The sequence below is a fragment of the Ailuropoda melanoleuca genome, chromosome 13, assembly GCF_002007445.2.
Source record: "Ailuropoda melanoleuca isolate Jingjing chromosome 13, ASM200744v2, whole genome shotgun sequence".
Lineage (NCBI taxonomy): Eukaryota > Metazoa > Chordata > Mammalia > Carnivora > Ursidae > Ailuropoda > Ailuropoda melanoleuca.
Window position 1 is genome coordinate 16,996,906 of NC_048230.1, and position 15,454 is coordinate 17,012,359.

The window sequence follows — 15,454 nt, forward strand, 5'->3', positions numbered from 1 at the left end:
ACTACCCAATTCAAGCTTCACTCATGTATTATCTTAAAGGACTTCCAAATTTATGGCAAAAAGCTGTCAATTTGCAGCCTAAAACATCAAACTGGTGGTTTAGATATTTTTAACTTTAACACCTTTCAAAAAGAATTTCAGCTGCATAATGAGTAAAGTTGTTTATCATAATAGATGGTGCTCCAGCTATATTGGATCAAAAATTCAAATTTATTGACATCTTCAAATAAGAGACTGTTTTCTTTATTGCTTCATTCCACTGTACACTACATGAGGAAAATACCTGTGCAAAGTTTTTTTGAAGCTAAATGTGTGAAAAACGTCATGGATACAGTTGTTAGCATTGTGTAGTATATATGTGCAAATTCTACGACTCTTCACTAAGTTTGGAAGACAATGAGTTTAAGGATCCTGTGTTCTTTGCCCAAGTTCCTTGGCTGAGTTGTGGAAGAGTTTTACAAAGATTTACCATACATTTAACTTCAATTCAAAATTTTCTTAAAACAGAAGGAATGCTTGCCTCATATTCAATAATCAAAGACCAAAAAAAAAAAAATCATTATCACACTGCACATGAATAAGCTAAATTTAAAGTTCCAAGAAAAGGAAAACCTTATTTGTGAAGCTGAACAAGTATAAGAATTTACACTGACATTAAAACTTTTAATAATATAGATCAATAACCATGATTTTACCTATTTTTTTTACCATAAATCAATATACAGGTTTTAATTATTGATAGTTATGTAAATTAGTTACAAAAGCTAAGATAAATTTAAGGTATGCTAAGTTGATACTGAAATTAAGAGTTTCTTTCTTTCTTTCTTTCTTTCTTTCTTTTTTTTTTTTAAAGATTTTATTTATTTATTTGACGGAGAGAGACACAGCCAGCGAGAGAGGGAACACAAGCAGGGGAGTGAAAGAGGAAGAAGCAGGCTCCCAGCAGAGCAGGGAGCCTGATGCGGGGCTGGATCCCAGGACCCTGGGATCACGACCTGAGCAGAAGGCAGATGCTTAACAGCTGAGCCACCCAGGCACCCCAAGAGTTGCTTTCTGTGTCTACAATACTCCTTTGAATTTGATATTATTGGTATCAAGAATTAGTGATACACTTAATTTGAAAAGATGTAGATTTGAAATGGTTGTGCTTGAAAGATGAATTCTTCTAGAAAACCATGAAATAGTTTTATCCATTTGGATGCAAATATTAAAAGAAAAAGATTTTGGGGGCGCCTGGGTGGCACAGTGGTTAAGCATCTGCCTTCGGCTCAGGGCGTGATTCTGGCGTTATGGGATCGAGCCCCACAAAAGGCTCCTCTGCTATGAGCCTGCTTCCTCCTCTCCCACTCCCCCTGCTTGTGTTCCCTCTCTCACTGTCTCTATCTCTGTCGAATAAATAAATAAAATCTTTAAAAAAAAAAAAGAAAAGAAAAAGATTTTGTTATTCAGTTTGAAAATTTTTAAGTATGTGTGGAACATTTGGGTATATGAATCTATTTTTTTCAACAGCCAAATCTTATTAAATCTAAACACAGATCCAGTATTTCCAATGAAAATTTAGTGTACAAAATAAGATATGCTCTAAGTTTAACACTGGACTTCAAAGATACAGTATGAAAAAAGAATGTAAAAATATCTCACTAATGAATTTTTAATATTATTGCATATTCTATCATATTTTAGATATATTAGACTAAATAAAATATATTTAACATAATTTCATCTACTTCTTTTTACTGTTTTAAAAATGTGGCGACTAGAAAATTAACAATACATAGGTGGCTTTCATTATATCTCTATTAGATGGTGCTGGTCTACACTAATACAAAAGTCTTTTCTCTGATCTTCAGTTGCTTCCCAACCTACTGTTAATATTCTTAAGTATAGATATTCTTGGGGTACCTGGGTGGTTCAGTCAGTTGAACATCAGCCTTCGGCAGTGGTCGGGATCTCAGGGTCCTGGGATCGAGCCCCACATCAGGCTCCCTGCTCAGCAGGGAGTTTGCCCCTCCCTTTCCCTCTACCCCTCCCTACCATTCTTGATCTCCCTAAGTAAATGAATAAAATTAAAAAAAAAATACAGATATTCTTCATTCATCCCTTTATCTATTCACCAAATACTGAGTACCTACTCTATGTCAAATATTATTCTAATATAAATGAGAGAACACATCAAAGATAGCTGCCCTCTGAAGCTTACCCTCTAGTTGAGAGATATAAGGACAAAAACATGACTAGCATATAACACGCACAAAAGCAATTAATAATACCACAAAACTTCCCCACACACAGTAAAGGTCAGAGGTCAGTGGAGTGGATGGTGCAGGGAGGGGAAGGGGGAGAGTGATAAGAGATGAGGTCACTGAGGTAAGAGGAGTGTGGGGATGGCAGATCAGGTAGGTTCTCGAAGGCTCTCACATTTACTTGTAGGCTACTACTTGTAGGATTTTGGCTTTTACTCTGAGATGGAAATCCCTAGAGAGTTCTAACTTAAGTTTTGGCTTTTCTAAAAAAAATTTTAGGGGCATCTGGCTGGCTCAGTCATTAAGCTTCTGCCTTTGGCTCAGGTCATGATCCCAGGGTCCTGGGATTGAGCCTCACATTGGGCTCCCTGCTCGGTGGGAAGCTGCTTCTCCCTCTCCCACTCCCCCTACTTGTGTTCCCTCTCTTGCTGTGTCTCTCTGTCAAATAAATAAATAAAATATTAAAAAATAAAAATAAAAAAATTATTTAAAAATTGTAAAGGTTTTTTTTTTCTTCTTAGATTTATGTATTTATTTGAGAGAGAGCACCAGCATGAGTGGGCGGGGCAGAGAAAGAGGGAGAGAGAATCTCAAGCAGATTGTGTGGAGCATGGAACCTGAAGCAGGGCTTGATCCTGGGACCCTGAGATCATGACCTGAGCCCAAATCAAGAGTCAGACACTTAACTGACTGAGCCACCCAGGTGCCCCCTAACTTTAATTTTAAAAGGATACTTCTGGCTGCTGTGTTCAGACTAGACCATATGGCGGTGGGGAAAGGTTAAGAGCAGGGTGATCTGGTAGGAAGCTGTCATTACAACACAGGCAGCAGATCACAGTGGCTTAGAATAGTGATGGAAGTGGTGAAAAGTGGTAAAATGCTGCAGTTTTTGAAAAGTAGGGCTAAGAAGTTACATGTAGAGTATGAAGGAAAGGGGTCAAATTATAGGTGAAGCAAGCTGATAATTTTTTCCCTTGTTAAATATCCTCAGAGGTCTGAAATCTTAGACTGGTATTCAAGTGCCTATATGCTTTGGTCCCAACATACCCACCCAAATGCCACTTCCTAACACTTTTCATCTGTCCATAGCTCCCTTATATTCCTGGGCCTTTGATGATGATGATGATGATGAAAGAATATAAATCAAAGCTCTTATTTTTGAGGAACCTACTATATTCCTGACAGTTTTAAGCTCTGAAAGTCTTGACTCTAATGAATAAATTGTAAGACAGATATCATATTTCCAGACACAAAGACACAAATATACTAACAAATATTAGTACAGTTAGTGTGCAAAAGGCCTATTCTGACTCTCAAGACTTTTTTTTAAGAGGGTGGGGGAGGGGCAGAGGAAGAGGGAGAGAGAGAATCTCAAGCAGATTCCACACCCAGTGTGGAGCCCAACGTGGCGCTCGATCATGATCTGAGCCAAAATCAAGAGTTGGGCGCTTAACCAACTGAGCTACCCAGATGCCCCAAGACAAGACTTCTTTTTTCACACCATGATTTGCATGCCATGCCCTCTGTCTGGAATGCTCTTTCCTTTCTATGTCTGGCATAGTTCATGTATGTATTACCCTCTCTATAAAAAGTCTCATTATCCTTGCAGCCAGAATTAGATTTTCCTCCTCTAAATCAAATGGTTAAAACAAATCATTCCCACATCTTTTTTTAGCACCTAATATTTCTTTTTCTATTATTTATTATAATGACCATGATAGTTCATATTTGTTGAGTGCTTACTATGAGCTGTACACATTTATACTATTTATCTTAATACTTCTGACAGTTTTGTGAGGGATCCTATTATAAAACTCATTTTAGAAATGACAAAACTGAGGCTTGAAGAGGTGAAGTAGCTTGCCCAAGGTCAAGAGCAAAGAAGGAGGCAAGATCCAGATAAACCTGTGTGGTCTAACTCCAAAGTCCATTATCTCCTACATTACCCCTCATGCTAATCCACAATTCTTCATATAAGATTCCTTTACCTGTTTATTTTTTCATCAATGTCCCATCCTTTCCTATTGAATACTGTTAAGTTCTGATACAGATTTGTCTTAGATAATTTATTCATGAAGACCTGACCTTCCCTAATAGAAACTAATCTGTTCAGAGAAATAAATACAGGAGGGCCTCAAGTGGAAGAAGTAGGTATTGCAAGGGGAAAAAAAAGCAAAACTTAATTTTTCTTTAGATTCATTTCTTAATCAGTCCTTAACGTAATTATTTTGTCAAGTATTCATGATATTCTAAAGCTTTTAAACTGTAAGCACTTAGGAGAAAAGAAAATTTTAATTAAATGTAGGAAAAAAATCCACCCTCTAATTTGTTCTAAATGCAAAAATTAACAAAGAAGATGTATAAATGTCTACTTTCAGGATGCAAAGAAACACTAAAATGTAAAAAAAGCCTGGCCATATAAACTGATACAGGTATTGAAGATACAGAATTAAAATAATTAAAAAGGCACACCAACCACAGTACAAAAATACCTAACAAGAGCCTGAAAATTGGCCAAAATATAGAGGACTAAACACTTTTTATTTGGAAATAATTTCAATGTACCCAAGAGTTGCAAGAATTAGGAACAGTACAAAGAACATCCTCATACCCCTCCCCCAGATTTACCTAGTTCACCAGATTCATCCTTTTGCTAACATGTTCATGAATGAGAAATAAAGCACTCTTGTAAACCGCGGATATTTAGAGGTTGCCTTTAGCTGAGATTCTGCATTTTCTTAATCTCTCTCATATATAAATACACACACACACATGCACACTCATGTGTACAGATGTATATACATAACACATGCGCACATGTACACACATCACTTTCTTCTTAACCTTCTGAGGGTAAGTTAGGTGCATCGTGTCTCCTCACCCCTAAAAACTTTAGTATTTCCTAAGTATATTCTCACATAACCACAGTATAGTTGTCACATTTAGGAAATTTAAGACTGATTCAATACTACCATCTATATTCCACTTTTGTCAATTGACCCAATAATATCCCTTATTATTAATCTGGGAACTTTTATTGCCTTTCTTTCTTCTTTTTTTAAATGACATCGCTATTTTTGAAGAATTCAACTTCCTCATGGCTAGATTCTGGTTACATGTTCTCAGCCGGAATACTACATAGGTGATGTGTCCTTTTCAAGGTTTCACATTTGGAGTCGCATTCTCCATCTGTTCTTCATTGGTACTATCAATTTTTAGCAACAGTCAAGGTGTTGTCTTATTTCACTACTGTATAATTATTATTTTCCCCTAGCAATTAATAAGCAGTTCATAGAGAGCTACTTTATAATCATGTAAATACTCTGCTCTTCATCAAAATTTCCCCCTAGATTTAGCACCTGATGACTCCAGCCTGATTCAGTCTCTACTAACACAGATGTAAAATGCTGAATTCCCAAATCTGGCAGCCTCTCTGCAGTTACGTCAGCACTCAACAGTCTACAGTGAGAAAGAGCTCTCCTTTTTCCCCATTAACTAACTAATTAATCTATTTACTAATGGTATGGACTTATGAATTACTATGTTTTCAATGGTCTACAATTTGTTACTGTATTTAATTATTTTGGTACTCAAGTTCTTCCAGATTTGGCCAGCAGGAGCCCTTTTCAAGCTTGTTTCTTGTGACAAGACCCCATCATTTTGAGCACTTCCTTATTTTCTGGAAAATTAGATGTTCCAAGTTTGCCTTGTATTTCCCCCCCCCCCAACGCTTACATTAGTCATTTCTTCAAGGAAACGGGATTGCTTTAGTAGTGAGTGATATCTGGGCACTTAGATATGCTATTAGGTTGTCTGCTTCTTGGTTCTTATAGCTGACAGAGCCAGGGAATGTGTGTATATATATATGTGTGTGTGTGTGTGTATATATATATATATGCAAGCACACATATAGATATGTGCACATATACATTCATAGGCACATACACATAGATATTTTAGAAATGATGCCTTTACAATACCTCCAAATTGCAGTCTGATCCACAGGATTCTTTTGTGACTTCTTTCATTCTGTTTTGTATGTCTATGCTTTTTCATTGAGATTCTGGCTGTCAATGACAATCAACACATTTGCTAAAACCTATGTTACATCTAAAATTGGTTTTGGAATTGCTTTGCCCATGGGTGCCTAGGTGGCTCAGTCAGTTTAGCATCTGCCTTCACTTCAGGTCATGATCTCGGAGTTCCAGGACTGAGTCCCGGTTTGGACTCCCCACTCAAGGGGGAGTCTGCTTCTCCCTCTGACCCCCCTCTTGTGCTCTCTCTCTCTGTGTCAAATAAATAAATAAATAAATAAATAAATAAATAAATAAATAGAATCTCTTTAAAAAAAAAAAGAAAGAAAAAGAATTGCTTTGCCCATACTGCTAAAACAACAACAACACAAAATGCTAAAAAAGGTTCAGGATTTGTTTGCACTTCTTTTCCAACTCAACCCAACCTGTCAAAGTCTGAACACAAATACTGTGTTCAGAGGTCACTTGAATTGGTTTTCTTTTGTTTTTCTTTAGTATGGATATGGTATTCATTTGAAATACAAATGGATTGATTTGTTTAGGTCTGCTTGTAGTTTTAAGTTCATTTTCCCTTCCTTATCTTCATTGCTTTTTCTATAATTTTGAATGTGCTGAATATTAACTGTACCCCAAAGTAAAAATTATATAAAAAGTTATTCTCAGACAGGTGTCAGTCCTTTCTACACCTTATCCGTTTGTCCACCCACATTGTCCTTCCTTTGGTGTCTTTTATAAAAGATAAACAGATATATAACTGCTCTTGTTTTTTAAATATTGCATACTTATATATACTCTCTTGAACTTTGTTTTTTTTTACTTGGTAGTATCTCCTGGAAATCACTCCATATTACTCAAGAGAGATTAAGGTAGTTTTCAATATTTTCTAATTACAAATAATATTGCAATACTGTGCATATATATTTTAATATTATTAGAGGTATATTTTCAGGGTAAATTCCTAGATGTGAGACTGTCAGGTAGGAAGGTAAATGATATGTAGATTTGTTAAAACTACCAGTTCTTCTTCATAGGGGTACCATTTTGCATTCCCAATGAGAATGCCTGTTTTGAAATATCCTCATCAACAGAGTACTGTCAAGCTTTTCAATTTTTGCTAATGTGATGGGTGAGAAATGGTATTGGCACAGTTTTTCTTAAGAAAACAATCAGACAAACCTTTGTTGAGGTAGAATTTATCTATAGTAAATTTCAATATAGTAAAATTTACTAATTTTAGGTTATAGTTTAATAATTTTGCTTAACCCAAGATCACAAAATTTTTTTTGTAGAATTTAATTATTTTAGTTCTTATGTTTAGATCTATAATTCATTCAGTTAGTTATGACATAAGGGAAGGGTTGAGATTCATTTTTTTTTTCTCAAAAATTCCCTTATTCTACCCCATGTATTGTAACGAGCATCTTTCCTCCAGTCAATTGTCTGTGAACCTTTGAGAATATCAAGTGACTCTAAGTGTGGTCCATTTCCACCAATGTCAGATTATGTTAGCTCCAGGCTTACAGCCAGGAGGAGCCAGCAGTCTGTCTGATAATGTTGATTCTCCAATTCCTTTGGTAGCTGCCTATTGTATAACGCCCAGGTTTTAAAGTTGTTTTCTGTTGGAAGATGTCTTCTGCCAGTGTTTTCCTCTATCATTACTAGAAGATGGAAGTCCTATCTCAGTGTAGAATCAACTGGTATTTCTCTCATTATGAGAAAGATTATCTTTTCATATAATTAAGGGACTTTTTTTATCATGTTTTTGGGAGTCTGTTCATGTCTTTTGCCAATTTTTCAACCTCATTTTTGGCTTCTCAACTGCTAAAACTTCTAACTGGTTATTATTCATGTATATGGATGCAACTGAGTTTTGCATATTAATTTTAAATCTTGCTAGCTTGTGAATTTTTCATTGAGTTAGCTTTATCACTGATTGTCTACAGTTTTCTGGATTACTATTATGTCATCTGCAAGCAGACAGATTTTTTCTAATTCATATGTCCTTAGTTGTTATTCTAGTCTAATTGCATTTTCATTTTTTGTGTGCTGTTTTTACCAGGTTTAGGCAACAATGTTACTCCAGCTTCAAAAAAAAAAAAAGAATTTGGAAATTTTTTCTTTTTTCTTTTTTTTTTTTAATCTTTCAGAGGATACTTATGTAGTTTTGGGATTGCCAAAGGTTTGATTAAACTTCCCTTTGAAACACCTGGCCTGGTCCTTTTCTAGAGGGCAGTTTCTTGATAACTTTATTTCTTTTATGGAAATTGGTCTGTTAAGCTTTCTATCTCTACTGAGGTCAGTTTTGGTAAACTATATTTTCCTAAGACAACGTTTTAATAGATGAGTTAATCCCATTCATGTTGAGATAATTATTATGTTTGGTCTCAATTTGGTCACAGTTTGTTGAAATTATTGTTTGCATATATTATATTTATATGTATTTATTTTGTGCATTCCTTTTGCTTTTTAAAAATTTCTTTTTGTATTTAGGGAGATTTGTATTTTTATTCTATAGGTTACTTTTGTATTATTACTTTTTTATAGTGCCTGAAATCTCTATTTTTACCTAATCTTTTACTATTTGATATCAGTTTTAAATGCTACCTTTACTTATACAACAAAGTGGCTAAATTATATTTTCCTCTTTGAACATCCTCCTTTATCCTCTGATTTTTTAAAAATAAGTTGCATCTTTTGATTTTTTTGTCAGACATGTACTAGAAACGTGTTATTCTTTTACCTGCAAACTCATTCTCATTTTGGTCTTAGCTATAAAATAACATCTGTGAAACATTCACTCTCTAGGAAACTCTGGACAAAGTTATTCCAGTAATTTTTTGGCTAGATGAAATTCATCCTCTCCTAGATTCTTCAGGAATACTACATATGTGCAGTATTCCCTGAATACTGGCACATTCCAAATGGTTTTTCCAGGGCCCTGATATCTGAAAGTCAGCTTGGCTGTGTACAATTTGGTTTACACTTTCTTTCCTTTAGTTTCTTGAAAATGTTACTCTACTATGGCCTTACTTTTTTTGTGTTGAGAAGACTGATGCTGGTCAAATTCTATTGCCTGTGTAAATTGTCTGAGCTTTTCAATTGGAGGCACTGCATTTTCCTCTCTATCTCTAAAGCCTGATAAGTTTACTGGATATGTCCTAGAGTTGATCCTTCTAGGTCATATTTCCCTAGTATCCACTAACAGATTCAGGTCTTCTTTTATTTCTGAAAAGTTTTCATGGATTGTAGTTCTAAATATTAGTGTTGCTCAGCTGCTTTACTTTTTTTTTTTTTTTAAGGTCTTATTATTTATTTGACAGAGAGAGAGCACGCAGGGGGAGTGACAGAGGGAAAGGGAGAAGCAGGCTCTCCACTGAGCAGAGAGCCAGACATGGGGCTCAATACCAGGATGATCATGGTCTGAGCCCAAGGCAGATGCTTAACCACCTGAGCCACCCAGGCACCCCTCAGCTGTTTTACTTCTTCAAGAAACTCTTTTACTTCCTTATTTCACTATCATTTTCCTGGTTGTGGTTTTTTTTTTTTGTTTTTCCAATGCCTTTTCATTTGTCTGTATAATTTTTTGGACAAATTATGAACTTAGTTTTCATTTCTGATATGCTTTTATCTTTTTCTTCTATTTCTTTTTTTTATAAATAATTTTTTATTATGTTATTGTTAGTCGCCATACAGTATATCCTTAGTTTTTGAGGTAGTGTTCCATGATTATTTGGGTATAACCCAGTGCACCATGCAATACGTGCCCTCCTTAATACCCATCACCAGCCTATCTCAATCCCCCACCCCCTTCCTCTCTGAAGCCCTCAGTTAGTTTCCCAGAGTCCACAGTCTCTCATGGTTCATTCCACCTTCTGTTTACCCCCCCTTCATCTATTTCTTTCCTAGTTTTACCAACTCTCATTATTATTTCTTCCTGCTTTTTAAAAAATATCATTTCTATTCTTAGTTTTTTAAAATGTCTGATTTGAGGTGTTTTTTCTTACTGGTAAATGCTTTGTTTGAGGATATTTAATTGAATTTGGAGTGTTGTGTTAGTTTCTTCAACTTTGTGGTTGAATTGTTTTGGAGAGTTTTCATCAGAAGGAAAGCTTTAATTCATATTGTCTAATTTTTCACAGTTGCTTTGTAGTAAGCGGGACAGATTTAATTTTTTTTTCCTATTCCATCCCCCCTACCCTCCACGGACGGCATTCTTAGTTCAACAGTACCCTCTTTTGTGCAGTTTCTTTATGGATCATGTTGAAGGTCATGGTGGGGGTAGACAGAAAGGACTGGTATGTCTTGTTTCTCTTTCATTTCTCCAAGATCTTTAATTTTCCCCCCTTATTTCCTTATTGCCTCATTTCCAAGGGATACCACTCTGTTTCTGTTCATTTGGTTATCCCCCAGAAGCAATGATTTTCCAAGGCTGCCACTTCTGGTTGCACACATTTTCTCAAGATCTGAGTACCACCCAATACTGATCTGTGTTTAGATTCCGGCATTCATTGCTGCATTTTCTTTCTGGAGGTGATTGTGTTTGTACTTCATCTAATTGCTTTGTTTTTTCCTGCTCTTTTTCAGTCATTGAAGGCTTACCACCTCTGTTCTTGTATCCCAATTTCCAGTGGCAGGAAGGCTGCAGGACTTTGTTGAAATTTTTTTACTCAGTTTATATGTACTTTGAAGGATGTGGTGTTTTATGTCACAGTCATATTGAAAGTATGAGTCCTATATGATTTTATTTGCTTTCATTGTTGACTTTATGTTTTCTGGGTAGATGTTTGGGAAATTCAAAATCTGGTGATTTCCACTGATCTCTAGCTATGCTCTTTTTATCTCTCTACCCTTATTCAATATTTCTACCCTTATTCAATATTTCTACCCTTATATCAATATGTTATTTACTTGTATACCTATTGTATTTGTTTTTGCCACTGTATTTGCTTTGTTGCAAGCTACCTAAAATTCTGTGATGAATGATGTAGAGTAAAAATAAATTTTTACTTTTTAGTATTAAAAAATAAAAGTAAAAAATGCTCTGCCTTGGAGGGTTTTTTTTCTTGTTATGTATTTTCTTTAATAAAGTGAGGCATGAGTAACAGAAGAAAAGAAAAAAGGAAAAACAAAAAAGAAAGAGAAAAGAATAGAAAAGCAATAAGATAGATCATTTACCTCCGATAACCATGATTATCTGGTTTTGAAAGCAATTTCTTTGAGCAATAGTAGCACGATTTCAGCACAGATACAGCCTCTGAAAGTGATTGCTTTTAAGACTTAATGCTATTTTATGCTATATTATTCACATCTAAGGTCTGAGATATTATACAGCAAAACTGCTGTATACCTCATATGTTTACCCACATTAACACAAAGCACATATATACAATACATGGCACTTACTTGTTTCACATTCTGGAGTTCTTCTGTCAACTGTTTCTTCTGCCTTTCTGATTCAAATAACTTTTCCTATATTTAAAAACCAATGAATTAATAACAAATTATGATGTATGAACAAGTATCACTTTCAGGGCTTTATTTCAACATTTATAAATTCTCCAAACATTCAATGGCAACAATCTGAAAATGCAGTTCTCGGTCACTTTTCTGGCTTTACACATATCATTTAAAAGTAATTAGTTATGGGGCGCCTGGGTGGCACAGTTGCTAAGCATCTGCCTTTGGCTCAGGGTGTGATCCCGGCATTCTGGGATCGAGCCCCACACCAGGCTCCTCCGCTAGGAGCCTGCTTCTTCCTCTCCCACTCCCCCTGCTTGTGTTCCCTCTCTTGCTGGCTGTCTCTCTGTGTCAAATAAATAAACAAAATCTTAAAAAAAAAGTAATTAGTTATTTACAGTACAATTGTGATATAAATGCATTTTCTGTTACTTTAGTTAGCCATTTTGTATAATCTCAAAATCTGAGCTCCAAAATAATTCAATCAGGATGAAAATATGTAAATACTAACTAAATTTTGGGCAATAGCAATCATCACCAAAGAGCTTCTAAAATCAAACCATTATTACTACAACTTAGAAATAAAGGTCTCTTACCAAAATAAAGAGGACATATGAAACTGGATTGACTATTGTTTTTCTAATTTATCTTGTGCTTGGATGATTATCCATACGAATGAAGCTATGATTAGTGTAACCAAAATATAAAGTAATAGTTACTAAGGTAGAATAAATAGTATCATGCATGCAAATTAAATATTATTATCTCTGAAATTAAAATTAGTTTAAGCACATACCCTAAAACATTCAGCTTTTTAAAAATATATCATAAATAAATCCACATTTTATTGATCAAATCAGAAATACTAAGAGTAATTTAAGGACCGTTTTACTATAAACTTGAGCAGAGGAATTGCTTGGAGATTAAATTGAGTTGTAAATATTCATGGCAACACTGTAATGTTTATAAGAAGCACTCTGTTTCCTGGTATATTTCAGCTCATTCTTATCTAAGATACGAAATGAAGGTATATGAAGATGAATTTAATATAGCAATCTAATGAATCTGCCACAGACTAGGAGCCAAGAAACTGCTGGCTCTCATGCTTTTATGCTTTAGCAAGTCACCTTCACTCTGTGTCCTAGTTTTTTTGCATCCGTAAATGGAAAATACATCTATTTTCATTCAGCTTTGCAAAGCAGTAGCAATCTGAACTTTGCAGAAAGCCTTTAAGTTAAATAAAGCCCATAGCACTTTTAAAAAATCATTCTTATCAAATAAAAATTAGCCACTAGCATCAAATGATCTTGGTTTCATTTTTATTTGTGCCTCAAATCAGAGATGAAGAATAGAGATATTGCAAGTGATGAGAGAACACCTACACACTCTATGAATTTCATCGAACAACCTCTGTTATTTGTGTGTAAGACAAGCAGAAATACTGAAGGTACACACGTTACCTCGAAAAAGTATTTATGGCTGTGTACACTCTTTTACATGGCCAAGCAAGTGTTTCTCAGCCAACAGACAAGTTTCTGCATAAAGGAAATTATAAAATATAGAATATGCTCTATCTGGGATTTCAGGTCCTGTCACATTAGGATATGTTTAGTTACATGTCATAGACTTTAAATGTAAACCCTGATTTATTGAAGAGCTCTTTAGGGAACAATTTTAAGTTAAAATTCTGATAATTAATACTGATATTTAAATAAAAAACGAAATATAGCATTAAATTTAACAATGATAAACATTAAGAAAATGAAAAGATCTGAGAGCCTCCAAAAGTTGGTTTTTTTTTCTTTTTTTTTTTGAGAGACTGAGAGAGAGAGAGGGAGAGACTCTTACGCAGGGTCCATATCTAGCACAGATCCCAACACAGGACTCGATCTCACAACCCTAAGATCGTGACCTGAGCCAAAATCAAAAGTCTAATGCTTAACCAACTAAGCCACCCAGGCACCTCTGAAAGTTCTGATGAACCATGAGATTTAACGGCATATGCAGAGATGAACTATATAAAAGGCTATTTTACCAAGATAGCCATCATTGGAGATGTTTTCAAAGAGAATATGAGGAAATTATTGTCAATTTATTCTTAAAACTAAATATATGTTTTTTCATCTTTATTCTTAACTGCTATACCAAAAAATATAGAGGTGGTTTCAAAGTTGTAAAAAAGTCTATAAAATAATTCCTTTAGTAATGGAATGCTCGAACACACTTGGAAGGAACATGAATTGGTAAAGCCTTTTGAAGGGTAACTTGGTAACACGTATAAAATTTTATGTGTCCATATCCTTTGATAAAGCAGTTCCACTTTCAGAAATGTATTCAGTTTGTACTTTTACAGTTGTAGAAATTGCTCAAAGATACAGCTACAAAGCTATTTACGATGGACTTATTTTTAGAGGAAAACTGGAAGCAGCCTAAATAATTCATCATTAAGGAACCGGCTAGGGACGCCTGGGTGGTTCAGTTGGTTAAGAGTCTGCCTTCAGCCCAGGTCATGATCCCAGGATCCTGGGATCAAGCCCCACATCCATTTTCCTGCTCAGTGGGGAGTCTGCTTGAGGATTCTCTCCCTCTCCCTTTGTCCCTCCCCTCTGCTCCTGCTCTTGTGTGCCCTCTCTCTCTCTAATAAATAAATAAAATCTTAAAAAAAAAAAAAAGGAACTGGCTAGACAACCTAGGACAGAACCACTGGATGACAGGAAAACCTTTAAGAAGACTTTGGTGGGGGGACACCTAGGTGGCTCAGTTGGTTAAGCATCTCCCTTCAGCTCAGGTCATGATCCCAGGGTCCTGGGGTGGAGTCCTACATCGGGCTCCTTGCTCAGCGAGGAGCCTGTTTCTCCCTCTGCCCTCCCACCTGCTTGTGTTCTCTCTCTCTCTCTGACAAATAAATAAATAAAATTCTTAAAAAAAAAAGATTTTGGCAGATCTGCACATTTTAACTTGAAAAGTAGCCCAAGATATAAGGCCAACAAAGAGAAAAAAGCAATAGGAAGCAAGTTGTAAAAGTGTGCGCAGCGTGAAGAGATTTACATAAAAGTTAAAATGCACATATACATTTATTTTTAGAAATATAATTGGCTGTATAGAGAAAAAGTCTCTGAAAGGATAAACAAGGTGTGTTTAACAATGGCTTCCTCTAGAGATTGGAATTTGAAAACTAAGGCAGGAAGGAAATGTCTTCCTTTTTGGGAGAGGTGTAAAGATATTGCTTTAATAAAAATTAAGTAAATAAATACAGAATTTTACTTATTTCAGAAAGTAATTTAAAATAATTGAAAAAAACATATTCCTATGGTGAGTTAAGGGTAAATCAAGTAGCTTATACTGCTTTTCTTGAAGAGTTGAAAAATATAACGGGTTTCTGTGAAAACTGGGGTATAATTTAAATTTAATATTCTACTAAAAACAGAACAAAAATATATAAAAAGAACCAAAATCTTTTTTTTTTAAAGATTTTATTTATTTTTTCGACAGAGATAGAGACAGCCAGCGAGAGAGGGAACACAAGTAGGAGGAGTGGGAGAGGAAGAAGCAGGCTCATAGCGGAAGAGCCTGATGTGGGGCTCGATCCCATAATGCCGGGATCACACCCTGAGCCGAAGGCAGACGCTTAACCGCTGTGCCACCCAGGCGCCCCCAAAAAAGAACCAAAATCTTAAACTATATTTGGGCATGCTGTATGTCTTTTTTTTCTCTTAATCA

The 15,454-nt window shown here is 35.4% G+C and overlaps 1 protein-coding gene and 1 long non-coding RNA gene across 6 annotated transcripts in view; one reads left to right on the plus strand and one right to left on the minus strand.

The window, feature by feature from the left end:
* Positions 1 to 15,454, minus strand: part of STXBP4 (syntaxin binding protein 4) — a 165,937-nt gene that overhangs the window by 95,072 nt on the left and 55,411 nt on the right. For all 5 annotated transcript variants that reach the window (XM_034641790.1, XM_019806273.2, XM_034641789.1 and 2 more), the window contains exon 12: positions 11,681 to 11,746. In XM_034641790.1, the coding sequence (XP_034497681.1) occupies positions 11,681 to 11,746 (66 nt within the window). The remainder of the gene's footprint in view (positions 1 to 11,680; positions 11,747 to 15,454) is intronic.
* Positions 1 to 15,454, plus strand: part of LOC117795781 — a 53,028-nt gene that overhangs the window by 3,930 nt on the left and 33,644 nt on the right. The gene's annotated exons all lie outside the window — the stretch shown is intronic.